We start from the raw sequence: 14,744 nt of genomic DNA on the forward strand, positions 1-14,744 counted from the left end.
GGACCCTTCGGAGCAGTGCTGTGACTACGCTCCCCCGGGTCCGCTCTTATTACAGCAGCACCGCCACGGGCCGAAGAATCACAATAAAACATGAGCAGAGTCCTCCAACAACGATCCCTTTCTGCCTACTCGTCGTCACGTGGGCGGGTCCTTCATCCATGCTCTGTCCTGATTGGCTACACGGGCGCCAACGACCAACCCGTTTTCCGCCCTTCGCCTGCCCGCGCACCCTCCAACCCCGCACGCGCCGACTGGCCCTGCGCCCGCCCCCTCCCGTTGCCCGCTCGCTCCGATTTAGGCTCCGCCTCCCCCCCCCCCCTCCGGCCTTTCGTCCCGCCCTTGTCCTCTCCTGTTCCGTCAGCTCCGCCTCGAGCTCCTTCAACTCAACCCTTGCCCCGCCTTCTCCACGCGCTCCCTGTGTCCTCCAACCCAGCGAGTATGGCGGCGGGCGGGGACTGGTGGTACCTGGGCGTCGATCTCAGCACCCAGCAGGTGAGGCGCGCTCCGACCGGCAGGGGCGCTGTCGCCCGCGCTCTGCCCGCCCACTGGTTTCCGTGTCCTCGCCGGCGTCCAGCACGTCCGGTCGGGACTCTGACCCTCTGGGGGGGGGGGGGGGGAGCGGTACCTGACCGGGACTCTGACCCTCTGGAGGTGGGGGGGGAGCGGCACCTGACCGGGACTCTGATCTCTGGGGGGGGGGGGGGGGAAGGGGTGGGGGGGGGAGGGGGGGGGGGGGAGGGGGAGCGGCACCTGACCAGGACTCTGACCTTCTGGAGGGGGGGGGGGAGCGGCACCTGACCGGGACTCTGATCTCTGGGGGGAAGGGGAGGGGGGGGAGGGGGGGGAGGGGGGGGGGGGGGGGAGGGGGGGGGAGGGGGGGAGGGGGGGGGAGGGGGGGAGGGGGAGCGGCCCCTGACCGGGACTCTGACCCTCTGGGGGAGGAGTGGGAGCGGCACCTGACCGGGACTCTGACCCTCTGGGGGGGGGGGGAGCGGACCCCGGCCGGGACTCTGACCCTCTGGGGGGGGGGGGGGGAGCGGTACCTGACCGGGACTCTGACCTTGGGGGGGGAGAGCGTCCCCTGACCGGGACTCTGACCATCTGGAGGGGGGGGGAGCGGCCCCCGGCCTGGACTCATCCTCTGGGGAGGGGAGCGCCCCCCGGCCGGGATTCTAACCCTCTGTTGGGGGGGGGAGGGGGAGCGGCACCTGACCGGGACTCTGACCTTGGGGGGGGAGCGTCCCCTGACCGGGACTCTGACCCTCTGGTGGGGGGGGAGCGGACCCCGGCCGGGACTCTGACCCTCTGGGGGGGGGGGAGCGGTACCTGACCGGGACTCTGACCTTGGGGGGGGAGAGCGTCCCCTGACCGGGACTCTGACCCTCTGGGGGCGGGGGGAGCGGCCCCCGGCCGGGATTCTGACCCTCGGGGGGGGAACGGCCCCCAGCCAGGACTCTGACCCTCTGGAGGGAGGGGGGAGCGGCCCCCGACCGGGACTCTGACCCTCTGGGGGGGGGGAGCGGACCCCGGCCAGGATTCTGACCCTCGGGGCGGGGGGGAGGGGGAGCGGTACCTGACCGGGACTCTGACCCTCTGGAGGGAGGGGGGAGCGGCCCCTGACCGGGACTCTGACCCTTGGGGGGGGGGGGGGAGTGGGAGCGGCACCTGACCGGGACTCTGACCTTGGGGGGGGAGCGTCCCCTGACCGGGACTCTGACCCTCTGGTGGGGGGGGAGCGGACCCCGGCCGGGACTCTGACCCTCTGGGGGGGGGGGGAGCGGTACCTGACCGGGACTCTGACCTTGGGGGGGGAGAGCGTCCCCTGACCGGGACTCTGACCCTCTGGGGGGGGGGGGAGGGGGAGCGGCACCTGACCGGGACTCTGACCCTCTGGGTGGGTGGGAGGAATGGGAGCGGCACCTGACCGGGACTCTGACCTTGGGGGGGGAGCGTCCCCTGACCGGGACTCTGACCCTCTGGAGGGGGGGGAGCGGTACCTGACCGGGACTCTGACCTTGGGGGGGGAGAGCGTCCCCTGACCGGGACTCTGACCCTCTGGAGGGGGGGCGAGCGGCCCCCGCCCTGGACTCTGATCCTCTGGGGAGGGGAGCGGCCCCCGGCCGGGATTCTGACCCTCTGTGGGGGGGGGGGGGGAGGGGGAGCGGCACCTGACCGGGACACTGACCCTCTGGAGGGAGGGGGAACGGTCCCTGACCGGGACTCTGACCCTCTGCGGGGGGAGCGGCCCCTGACCTGGACTCTGACCCTCTGGGGGGGGAGCGGCCCCTGACCGGGACTCTGACCCTCTGGGGGGGGAAGGGGAGCGGCACCTGACCGGGACTCTGACCCTCTGGAGGGAGGGGGGAGCGGCCCCTGACCGGGACTCTGACCCTCTAGGGGGGCGATGAGGAGCGTCCCCTGACTGGGACTCTGACCTTGGGGTGGGGGGAAGCATCCCCTGACCGGGACTCTGACCTTGGGGGGGGGGGAAGCGTCCCCTGACCGGGACTCTGACTCTCTGGAGGGGGGGAGCGGACCCCGGCCGGGACTCTGACCCTCTGGGGTGGGGGGGGAGCGGTACCTGACCGGGACTCTGACCTTGGGGGGGGGAGAGCGTCCCCTGACCGGGACTCTGACCCTCTGGGGAGGGGAGCGGCCCCCGGCCGGGATTCTGACCCTCTGTGGGGGGGGGGAGGGGGAGCGGCACCTGACCGGGACTCTGACCCTCTGGAGGGAGGGGGAGCGGTCCCTGACCGGGACTCTGACCCTCTGCGGGGGGAGCGGCCCCTGACCTGGACTCTGACCCTCTGGGGGGGGAGCGGCCCCTGACCGGGACTCTGACCCTCTGGGGGGGGAAGGGGAGCGGCACCTGACCGGGACTCTGACCCTCTGGAGGGAGGGGGGAGCGGCCCCTGACCGGAACTCTGACCCTCTAGGGGGGCGATGGGGAGCGTCCCCTGACTGGGACTCTGACCTTGGGGTGGGGGGAAGCGTCCCCTGACCGGGACTCTGACCTTGGGGGGGGGGGGGGAAGCGTCCCCTGACCGGGACTCTGACTCTCTGGGGGGGGGGCCCCGGCCTGGACTCTGACCCTCTGGGGGTGGCCCCCCGGCCGGGACTCTGACCCTCTGGGGGGAGGGGAGCAGCCCCCGGCCGGGACTCTGACCCTCTGGGGGCGGGGGAGCGCCCCCTGGCCGGGACTCTGACCCTCTGGGGGGGGGAGCGGCCCCCGGCCGGGACTCTGACCCTCTGGGGGGTGGGCGCCCCCCAACCGGGACTCTGACCCTCTGGGGGCGGGGGAGCGGCCCCCGGCCGGGATTCTGACCCTCGGGGGGGGGGGAACGGCCCCCATCCAGGACTCTGACCCTCTGGAGGGAGGGGGAGCGGCCCCCGACCGGGACTCTGACCCTCTGGGGGGGCCGGGACTCTAACCCTCTGGTGGGGGGGTGAGCTGCCCCTGACCGGGACTCTGGCCCTCTGGGGGGGGGAGGGGTAGCGGCACCTGACCGGGACTCTGACCCTCTGGACGGAGGGGGGAGCGGCCCCTGACCGGGACTCTGACCCTCTGGGGGGGAGGGGGGAGCGGCCCCTGACCGGGACTCTGACCCTCTAGGGGGGCGATGAGGAGCGTCCCCTGACTGGGACTCTGACCTTGGGGTGGGGGGAAGCATCCCCTGACCGGGACTCTGACCTTGGGGGGGGGGGAAGCGTCCCCTGACCGGGACTCTGACTCTCTGGAGGGGGGGAGCGGACCCCGGCCGGGACTCTGACCCTCTGGGGTGGGGGGGGAGCGGTACCTGACCGGGACTCTGACCTTGGGGGGGGAGAGCGTCCCCTGACCGGGACTCTGACCCTCTGGGGAGGGGAGCGGCCCCCGGCCGGGATTCTGACCCTCTGTGGGGGGGGGGGAGGGGGAGCGGCACCTGACCGGGACTCTGACCCTCTGGAGGGAGGGGGAGTGGTCCCTGACCGGGACTCTGACCCTCTGCGGGGGGAGCGGCCCCTGACCTGGACTCTGACCCTCTGGGGGGGGAGCGGCCCCTGACCGGGACTCTGACCCTCTGGGGGAGGAAGGGGAGCGGCACCTGACCGGGACTCTGACCCTCTGGAGGGAGGGGGGAGCGGCCCCTGACCGGAACTCTGACCCTCTAGGGGGGCGATGGGGAGCGTCCCCTGACTGGGACTCTGACCTTGGGGTGGGGGGAAGCGTCCCCTGACCGGGACTCTGACCTTGGGGGGGGGGGGGGAAGCGTCCCCTGACCGGGACTCTGACTCTCTGGGGGGGGGGGCCCCGGCCTGGACTCTGACCCTCTGGGGGTGGCCCCCCGGCCGGGACTCTGACCCTCTGGGGGGAGGGGAGCAGCCCCCGGCCGGGACTCTGACCCTCTGGGGGCGGGGGAGCGCCCCCTGGCCGGGACTCTGACCCTCTGGGGGGGGGAGCGGCCCCCGGCCGGGACTCTGACCCTCTGGGGGGTGGGCGCCCCCCAACCGGGACTCTGACCCTCTGGGGGCGGGGGAGCGGCCCCCCGCCGGGATTCTGACCCTCGGGGGGGGGGAACGGCCCCCATCCAGGACTCTGACCCTCTGGAGGGAGGGGGAGCGGCCCCCGACCGGGACTCTGACCCTCTGGGGGGGCCGGGACTCTAACCCTCTGGTGGGGGGGTGAGCTGCCCCTGACCGGGACTCTGGCCCTCTGGGGGGGGGAGGGGTAGCGGCACCTGACCGGGACTCTGACCCTCTGGACGGAGGGGGGAGCGGCCCCTGACCGGGACTCTGACCCTCTGGGGGGGGGAGGGGGAGCGGCACCTGACCAGGACTCTGACCCTCTGTGGGGGGAGCGGCCCCTGACCGGGACTCTGACCCTCTGGGGGGGGAGGGGGAGCGGCACCTGACCGGGACTCTGACCCTCTGGATGGAGGGGGGAGCGGCCCCTGACCGGGACTCTGACCCTCTGGGGGTGTGGGGGAGAGGGCCGGGACTCTGACCCTCTCGGTGAGGGGGGAGACAGAGCGGCCCCCGGCTGAGTCTACGACCCTCTGGGGTGGGGATCAATCTGACATTGGGGGTTGTTGCCTGAATCCCTGAGGGAGTGTACAATCAGAGGGTAAGGTTGTTTGCTGGTGGTATGGATGGATTTAGTTTCAAGTTGCAGGTTGTCTTTGAATGACTGACTATGTGGGTGGCCTTTGCAAAGGAGGACATGGCCATAGGTTACTGTACAGGGGTGCAGTGCTAAATTTTTAGGTGCTGGAGTTCACCAAAAATGACAACAAGCAGGTGCCTGAGCTGCCCCCTAAGGTGCTGGAGCAGTGCTCTGGTGAGCTCCGAAAGTACTGCATCTCTGTATATATGGTAACGTATGACTGTGTCCTCCTTTGGAATGGCCACCCTACTCTGTCCCATTCTCCCAGATCTGGGGGAGGGGCGCAACAGCGTCTGCACACTGGGTGTTTTCCATCCCTCAGTTGGGCTTTCCCATAACCCATTGTCTTCCTTTCTTTCTGCTCCTTTGCCCTTCGTAGTACGCTGATGTTGGCTTTGTTCTCCAATGATGAGAGGTGGCTGGCTTCTGTTTGCACCTTGATCCTTTTCTTTCTGATGTTTGTTGTGTCTGTTTTGTGGGACTTTTCCGGGTTTCTTTTGGACCTTGGGCGAAACAAAAGTGCGCTGATTTTGACATTGTGGTTAAAAACACAATGAAATGCTAGAGGAACTCAGCCGGTCTTGCAGTGTTCACAGGAGGTAAAGATATATGGCCAATGTTTCAGGCCTGAGCCCTTCTTCAAGAAATAAAAATAAGCGAAAACCAGGATATAGGGATCTGCCTCAAGAGTGCTGGCTGGGGGAAAAGTCCAGACCAACAAAAGGTGTTAATTGGATATGATAAGGGAATTGATTTTGGCTCTATGAAAGGAGTCAGAGGGAAAAGGGAGAGAGGCACAGCCGGGGCAAGAAGAGGGAGAGGGGTTTAATGAAAGCCAGAGAAGTTGATGTTAGTGCCATCTGGTTGGAGGGTGCCCAGTCAGAGGTGGTGATGTTGGCTGCTTCCCCTCTTACTACATGTGATAATGTTCCGACACATTTTGAGCAGGCTTTGTAGAGGTAGCCTGCTTCTGCATACAAGTTGCAGTACTTCCTCTCTGCACAGTCCTTGGCTAGTGGCTTTCCTGCTTGCAGTTCTTTCAGATGACTTCGCTGCAGGGGGCTGCACATGCATGGGTCAGTTGCTGTTCCTCCAAACCTTAAGCCGTCCAGTGTTGAGCAATGGGTGGGTGGATGATGGCCCCTTTGTTGTCCTCATTAAGTTTCACTTTCACTTGGCGTTTGCTGTACCAGATTCCAAACTTGTCTTTGACCACCATGTAGGTCCCTGTTCCCTTTGACAGGAAGGTGAGTACGTCCACTATTGGTGCAGGTGGGTTGAACAGGCACGGTTATCATTTGTTCCTTCTGCACTGGATGCCACATTCACTTTTCCTGGAAGTCATGGATCATCCTCTGCCATTCTGCTGGAGTCTCAAAGGTCACATTAAAGTGGCTGTTATCCACAACATCCTGAAGACAGTACATGTGCATCACCTCACATTTGTAGAGGTCCATCAACTTGACAAAGTTGTCCCAGGGAAATGGGTTCCCTTCGCTCATGTCTTCACTATCACGCTGATGGTATTGTGGATTCTTTATGTCCAAGGGGAATTCATTACTGCAGCCATCCACATGTAGCTGGTGGAGATGGGCTTACAGCTAGAAAGGGCGTTAAATTGGTCTCCATTCGGCATAGATCCACCCCTGCATCAGGAGGCCAGCTCACGCTAAATGATCTCTTCCGCTCCAGCGGCCCAGACATATTCCGTATCTTTTACCTTCCTTCGTGATGCTACAGCTTCTCACAGATCCAGCAAACAATAGATGAATCATATTTGATCTTTGCCAAAACATCTTTCATTGCTTGGTGAATTGGTGGGAAGCATCCAAAGAGAATGTCAAGAGGTTCCCCATCTTCAAAGATGTTCAGAGAGCAAGTCAGGCAAAGGGAATTGTGCCAACTCCAGACTGACCTGCAGCAGCAACTCCTGCTGCAGTTGAGTGGGGTGAATGTGAGAAATGAACTCCGAGAGCTGAAGAACTGGCAAGCCTCTCTATTCTCTTTGGAATCTTCCAAGATCATCCTCAGATCGAGAGTCTGCACAGTGGAGCAGGATGAGATCTGCTCTCTTGCTTCTTCCAAAAGGTTCAAACGAGGAGCTCTGTGATCCAAATCTTTAAAGAAGAGGATGGCTTAGTCATATCCTCGCAGATGGACTGAGAAACTGTTGATTCTTTTATGCTGGGCTGTATTTCACGATGGCAGCAGAAAATATGGCCACCAGAACTTACTGTCCTCCATCACGGAGGTCTTAGTCAACTGTAAGCAGGAGAGTCTAGACCAGCCTTTTACCATGGGGGAGCTAATGGACTCCATCCATTCCTTTGGATTGAGTAAAACTCCCAGAAGCGATGGCTTAACAGCTGAGTTGGACATGGCTCTGGGAATAAGTACGTCCAGACCTGATAGAAGTATACAAGGCTGTTCTGGCAGGCAATATGTCAAACTCCATGAGAAAGGGCACCATCACACTTGTCTTCAACAGAAGGGGGACATCAGGTTTTGAAACCCATATCATTATTAAATATTGACTACAAAGTCCCGAACAAGGACATTGCCGATTGAGTCAAGCTGCTCTGGGACAAGTGACCCTGCCCAAACCTTTACTGTTCCTGGCAGGAAAATCTTTGATAGCCTCATGCTGCTCAGAGATCCCATCACTGACATGCAGGACAGGAGGGTGGACACCTGTTTGGTCAGCTTGGACCAGTGAAGGCTTTTGATAGGATATTGCAGAGTCAAAAATTGGACCAGACTGCTCTACACAGACATTGTAATGCAGTTCAAATCAGTGGGTAGGAAGCTTATAGTTTCCCCATCAAGTCTGAAGTCAGGCAAGTTTGCCTGCTCTCTCCTGTTGTCCCCTTTGCTGAATCCATCAGGAAGGATGAGGGCATAACAAAGGCGATGTTGCCAGGCATTGGAGGCACTTAGGTTAAAACCTCCCTGTAAATTGATGCATCGCCATCTTCTGTTCAGACACAGTCAGTCTGCAGTTTGATCAGCATCTGTGCCCAGGTTGAGATGGTGTCGGACGTCATGGTAAATTGGAAGGGCAATTGAAAATTGATCTGACTGGTCCACCATCCCCTTCACATTCGGATCAGATCTGGGGATATTGATCTGGTTTGAAGGCTGAGACATGCAGCAAAAATTGGTTGGAGCGGATCACAGAGGTCCACCAGAAATTGGGTTTGTAGGCGCGGCACACTCTCGATAACTAGTAAGAACCTGGTCATCAAGTGGAGGTGCTCTCAGTACTACCATGCATGGTGTAAGTATTGCCCATCCCTCGTACTTCTGCCCTGGCAGTTATCAGAGCAGTCTTCTGATTTTTAAAATAACTTTATTGATGTTTATACCTTGCAAAATCAAACAATTATAATGTACAATTCAAAAGATAAGAATAAAAACTTTATAATTCAGAACCCCAACCACTAAGCAAGGTTCAAAGCTAACATGTAGGAATCAAGTGACAACAACCTGGAGATGGACGGCACAGCACCAAAGCTTCAAAACAACCCAAATTCTTTATGTTATAATAATCCGTAAATGGGCCCCACGTCTTTTGAAAGTTATTATTTTACTCTTTAATGGCATATTTGATTTTTTTTCTAAATTTTAAGCAAGACATAATATCACTTAACCATTGTGTATGTGTAGGTGGAGTTTTGTCTTTCCATTTAATTGAAATTGCATGTCTGGCCATCAATGAAGTAAAAGATGAAATTCAGTTTCGAGTTGGAGTCAGTGAAAAGTTATCATCTTGAAATGATCCGAATAGAGCAATTAAAGGGCAAGGATGGTTCTAATTTGAAGTTAAGAATCACTGATAAAGTTTGAAATAGATCTTTCCAAATTTTTTCTATCTAGGGCAAGTCCAGAACATGTGAACCAAAAAAGCATCACCAATTTTACATTTGTCACATAGAGAATTTATATCTGAATAAAAATGAGAATTTAACTTTAAACACGTGTTGGACCACTTTAAATTGAAACAGTGTCTTGCACAAAAGAAGGTAGTATTAATCAGATTGGAGTCCCAAACCTCAACTGAGAATGAAAGATTCAAATCCTGTTTCCATTTGTTCTTGATTTTAACTAATCTAGCAAATTATTATAAATAATAGATATTATTTGTTTATGAGAAAGTTTTACAGGTGGCCTAACCTTTTATCAGGGATTCCAAACACCGGCAACCTCCAAAAACCGGCACTTTTTTTGGTAGATGACATTACACATAAGTAATGTTAATTTCCTGTAATAAATTCTCCATTTTCAGAGGGAGACCCTCCCCAGTCTCCATCCCCGCCACCAAGGGCACCCTCTTTTACCTTTGGTGGAAAGGTGACTCTCAGCCCCCATCACCTGGTGGGAGAGATGAAGGTGGTGGCTTGCTTAATGTGGGAGCAATAGCCGTCCTCCTTACCCATAATCCCCATGCAGCTGGAACTGCTCTGGTGCTGGCAGAGCGATTCCAGCTGGGTGGGGGATTATGGGTGACGAAGACAGCCATTGCTCCCGCATTGAGCCGTCATCGCGATCTGGTGCAGTGCTCCATAAACTCCGGGCTTGGCAGCACTGCACCCTTGCTGCTTCGTCTGGAGTTAGATGGGGCGGGGGGCGGGGGGCGGGGGGGGGGGTGCACAGTCGGCACTGTGCTGCTGTGGTGTGCCTGAGGGCTGGCCCAACAAGCTGGTGGAGTGCCTGAAACCCACTGATGCTTGGCTCCATCGCTTCGATGGCTCGCTCTGCACCTCATGTCTGGGCTTCTGACTCGCTTGACCGCTGGCTCCGAGCAGCCGATGCTGGCTGCCTTTTTGGCTGAGCTTCAACCTCCACCTGACCGATGTGCTGGCCAAGAGCCTCCTGCACAGTGCATATCAAACCATTGCTTAGTCCAGTTAGCACCTCCGCCCCACCCCTACCCCCACCCCTACTGCACTCAGCCTGGCCTAGTGCACACAATAGACTGGTACTGGGGGGGGGCGGGGGTGCTAAGAGTGAGGCATTTGCTTCAAGGGACCAAATTCAAAATGATTCCAAAATCTGGAAGATTCTGAACAACAGCAGGTGTCTGATCCCGATGATCCTGGATAAAAGGTTAGGCACCTGTAAATCAAAGTATATTAGGAATGTTTGCATCAGGAATTCGTGGAAAGTCAGGGATCTGAGATTGAACAAAATGTCTAACTTGTAAATATCTAAAAAAATAATGAGTGTTCGGTAAGTTAAATTTTACCACCAATTGTTCAAAGGAAGGTCTTCTAGTTCATATGGGGATCCAAACTGGAAAGAACACAATGGTCACCTTGTAGAATTCACAAGATGTTAGGGCAAGGGCATGCCCAACGTGGCCTTCATCTTGATGACCACCTTCGTGTGTTGCTTTATCAGGCAAAGTACAAGGTCACCAAGTGCCGCCATGTGCTGAGTTTTTACCTGTTCTACAAGTTGCGAAGGATGGGCCTGGCGCTGTTGCCATGCAACGTTAAAGTCAGTTGGACAATGATACACCACCAATCCTTTGTGGAAAAGATTTTCCTGAAAAACAGTTGACCACAAGTCCATGAAGCAGTGGTTGGCATGGAATGTCTTGGGATTCTTTTAAGAAAAAAAGAGGGTTGTGGGTAAAAATTAAAGGTAGGTAAAAAAAAATAAAGGTAGGGGTGGGTTTAGAGAGGTCGGTATAACTTTGTGGGCTGAAGGGTCTGTACTCTGCAATCCTGTTCAATGCTTGAGGTTCTAAGATCTAGTATAGCCTTTTTATTGGTTGTAAAACCTTCATTTTATGTCAAGATGTATACCAAACAAATTCTGCTCCATCTAAGTAAGACTGGCAGAAAAGAATTTTCCCAATCAAAATTTAGGAAATTAATGTGGCACACAACAATTCACCTGCCAAGGTTAGATCATTCCATAATCTGCGAACTATCTGTTGCTCAATCTCTTGGCTATTGGGAGACCTATAAGTGTAACCCCATTATAGTGGTTGTAACTTTCTAATTCTTGAGCTTGAGGCTCTATTATCAGGTTGATTGGTTTACTAAGTAAAAACACAACGCTGGAGAAACTCAGCAAGTCAAACAGTGTCCTTTATATAGTAAAGGAAAAATATATACCGGTAACTGACATTTCAGGCTTGAGCCCTTCATCAAGGTATGGAAAATTGTCGGCAAGCTTAAGGAATATTTCATGTAACCATCCTAGACAGAAGCAATGACAAAGAACAATGAAACTATTTTTATATTTTGAAATGCAGTTAGTGTGTGATATAACAAAATCACCAGTTGCCATTAAATCTCCAATTTAATTTTTGTCAAGAATGGTAAAATGTTTAAATTAATGACTTTTATTGATTCCAATAAATTGTATAGTTTTACTCTTCCTCTGTTGAAGGAGTCCAACAACATGACGACAATTGAACAGTGTCTTATCTTTAATATTCAACTATGTTTATACAGTTAGATTTCTTGTCTTTCAAGTCTGTAGAGAAAGAAAAATTAAAAGGACCGCAACACCATATGCCCTTGGGTTTTAACTGAGTCCTGCTGACTTGTTTGCCACCAATATTGACATTAAAAAAACTCTTGAAAGGGTAACTGTATAAATGTGTTCTTAAATGTTTAATTATAACCCAGCCTGAACCTGGACTTTGATCCCAAATAGCACATGCACCTCTGATAGTTGGAGTCAGGCATACTTCAAATAAAATTGCAAATTCTTTCTGGGGAAGGGGTGTGGGGAATGTAAAATGTAAAATTCTCTTGCTTTCTCAATCTTGTACAAATTCAGGCATTAGAACATAGAACTTTACAGCACAGTACAGGCTCTTCAGCGCACAATGTTTTGCTGACCTATATAAACCTATTTAACACTCTAAATCTTACCTACGTCACACCCTTAACCCTCTTATTTTTCTTGCATCCATATGCCTATCTTGGAATCTTTTGAATGTCCTTATTGTACCAGCTTCCACCACCACCACCCGGCAAAGCATTCCAGGCACCCACCACTCTCTGAGTGTGTTTTTTCAAAAAAAAACAAGGTACCCCTAATGTCTCTCCTAAACTTTCCTCATCTTGTACAGATCCTCACTCATATTTGCTATTGTTGCCCTGTGAAAAAGGTGTTAGCTGTCCACCCTATCTATATCTTGTACATCTCTATTAAGCCACCTCTCATAGTTCTTTGTTGCAAAGAAAAAAGACCTAGTTCTTTTAACCTTGCATCATAAGACATGTTCTCCAATCCAGACAACATCCTGGTAAATCTCTACATCCTCTGCAAAGCTTCCACATTCTTCCTTTAATGAGGCAACTAGAACTGAACACAATCTTCCAAGTTTATTTGTTGTGATGTACATTTTGTTAAGACCGTTAAACTGCTGGAAATTATTGTCCTCAGTCATGCCATTATTTGAGCAAGAGGTAAATAATTCACATCCAAAAATGTGAAGACTTAAATAGAAACATGCACAAAGCCATGGTGACTATCCTTAATCAGTCCGTGACTGTACAAACATCTATATATCCTGTCTCAGAACTCCTTCCAATAATTTACCTACAATGGATGTCAGGCTTACCGTCGATAATTGCCTGTTTATTTTTGGAGCCTTTTTTAAAGAGCAGGACAACATGAGATGCCCTCCAATTCTCTGGCACTTCACCAGTGGCTAAGGAGATTTTGAGTACATCAGCCAGGGCCTCTGAAATTTATGGGGTCCAAGGGAATATCATATCTGGCCCAGGTGATTTATCTACCTTTAGTCGCTGTAAGGCAGCAAGTCATCTGCCTTCCTTCTTTATCCACTTTTAACATTTAGCATGTATTCTTTAGTCTCCATTTTGATGGAAATATAATTTCCATTCCAACTTTAGTGATTGGAAAATTATAACATGAAATGCATTTTGTTGTGTTTATTGTGCCGTTTAATGTGTCGAGGGAGGAAATCGTACCAATGGGCAGAACATTTCTGTTCTCTTGAAAAAAGAAGCGTGTTTGGTCTGAAGATTATTGTGGACAGTTTTAAAAATTTTTTATGAATATGTTTGTTTGTTTAAAATGTTCAGTAACATGCCATTCCCTAATAGTTATCATTTTTTTTGGTTTTCCCAGTACTTTGTATAGAATATAGACTTTCAATATTAAAAAAATTAGCACAAAGCAAAAGCAACATGAGATCATGATGGAATTTTTTCAGGAGCCTGATAGCTTAGGGAAAGAAATTGTCTTTCAGCCTATTAGTCCACAATTTCATACTCTTGTGTCTTCTCCCAGAGAGTAGGTGGGAGAAGAGCCAGCATCTGGTGTATGATGGACCTTTCAGTAAGTTGGCTGCCTTTCAGTAAGTTGGCTGCAACAGGAGATGAGCATGGAGTCTCTCAGTGGACGGGAAGGAGGTTTGTGTGATATTCTCGACTTACTGCAACTTCCAGTCTTGAGCAGATCAGCTCCCATACCTTGCTGTAATGAATCCAACAAATATGCTTTCAGTGGTGCACCTCACGAGGTTGTTGTGAGACCAGGGGAGATTTTGCTCCATTTTAATGATGCAAAATGATTTAAAAATCCCTGAAATGACCACAGTCAGTTTAAAAATATGATTTATTGGCTCTTCTTGCATAATAAACATTAGGTGCATTTCTCTTGTATTTTCTTGTAACCAAAATATCCTTTGAATATTCCCCAAGTTGAATCATGCATCTGGAAATTTTATTTGCTGACTGTTCAAAGGTGGGGCATAACACATTAGTCCTTGTGCAACCTTGATATTCTATGCTTGCCTTGAGTTAAGTTAAATATAGTCTCATGGACTTTGGAAAGTAGCTTGTTACCATTTTAACTCCTCCTTCACTGTCATTGAAAGATGGTGCATGCTTGAAATGTCCCATAGTTGATTATCCAAAATCATTCACCATTCTTTGTTGGGGATTCCCTAAAGATTTCTGTCTTCTGCTGCATCAACAAGTTGATTTTGTGCACCATTTAACTGCTTATTTGTCCTGAACATCCTGTGCATTCTTAAAAAATTAAGTTTTCATTGTAACCTCAGAAGTAGTCCCAAGGATCAATCAGGGACTATAATTAGTGTTTGGGTTGTATTTAGTCCACTCCCATTCACATTAATAAACCACTTTCTACCTGATATCTCCCAAAAACTAAAATTGTGCTGCTTGTGTCCTAACTTGCAAACAAAGTCAATATTTAATAAAGTTCATTTATCATCCAATTTTACAAGTACAATCTGACGAAACGGCGTTCTCTGGTTCTTGGTACAATATACTGCAAACACACATACAATCAATACTTATGCACAGTACATATACATAAATATCAAAATAAATATTATTGTTAAATAAATAGTTCATCAGTTGTTCAGCAGTCTTGCTGCCCTTGGGAATAAGCTGTTTCCGCCTGGTGGTTCTGGCTCTAATACTCATGCAACTCTTTTCTGATGGGAGTAGCTGAAAGGTGTGGGGTGGTAGAGACCCTCACTGATTTTGCAAGCCCTCTTTAGACAATGATCTCAGTAAATCCCATCAATGGTGGGGGAGGGAGAAAGGGAGACCCCAGTGATCCTCTCTGTTGCTCTTGT

General features: G+C 53.1%; 1 protein-coding gene across 7 annotated transcripts in view; it reads left to right on the forward strand.

Moving 5' to 3' along the window:
* Window positions 1-277: 277 nt before the first annotated feature.
* The window catches only part of xylb (xylulokinase homolog (H. influenzae)), a 255,464-nt gene continuing 240,997 nt past the window's right edge, over window positions 278-14,744 (forward strand). For 2 of the 7 annotated variants that reach the window (XM_069914852.1, XM_069914856.1), the window contains exon 1: window positions 278-492. In XM_069914852.1, the coding sequence (XP_069770953.1) occupies window positions 439-492 (54 nt within the window). In that variant the 5' untranslated portion in view covers window positions 278-438. Of the gene's footprint in view, window positions 493-4,961; window positions 5,105-13,426; window positions 13,549-14,744 lie in introns of those variants that run through there. The other 5 variants (XM_069914857.1, XM_069914858.1, XM_069914853.1 and 2 more) reach the window with 3 other exon arrangements.

The sequence above is a fragment of the Narcine bancroftii genome, chromosome 1 (assembly GCF_036971445.1).
Source record: "Narcine bancroftii isolate sNarBan1 chromosome 1, sNarBan1.hap1, whole genome shotgun sequence".
Classification (NCBI taxonomy): domain Eukaryota; kingdom Metazoa; phylum Chordata; class Chondrichthyes; order Torpediniformes; family Narcinidae; genus Narcine; species Narcine bancroftii.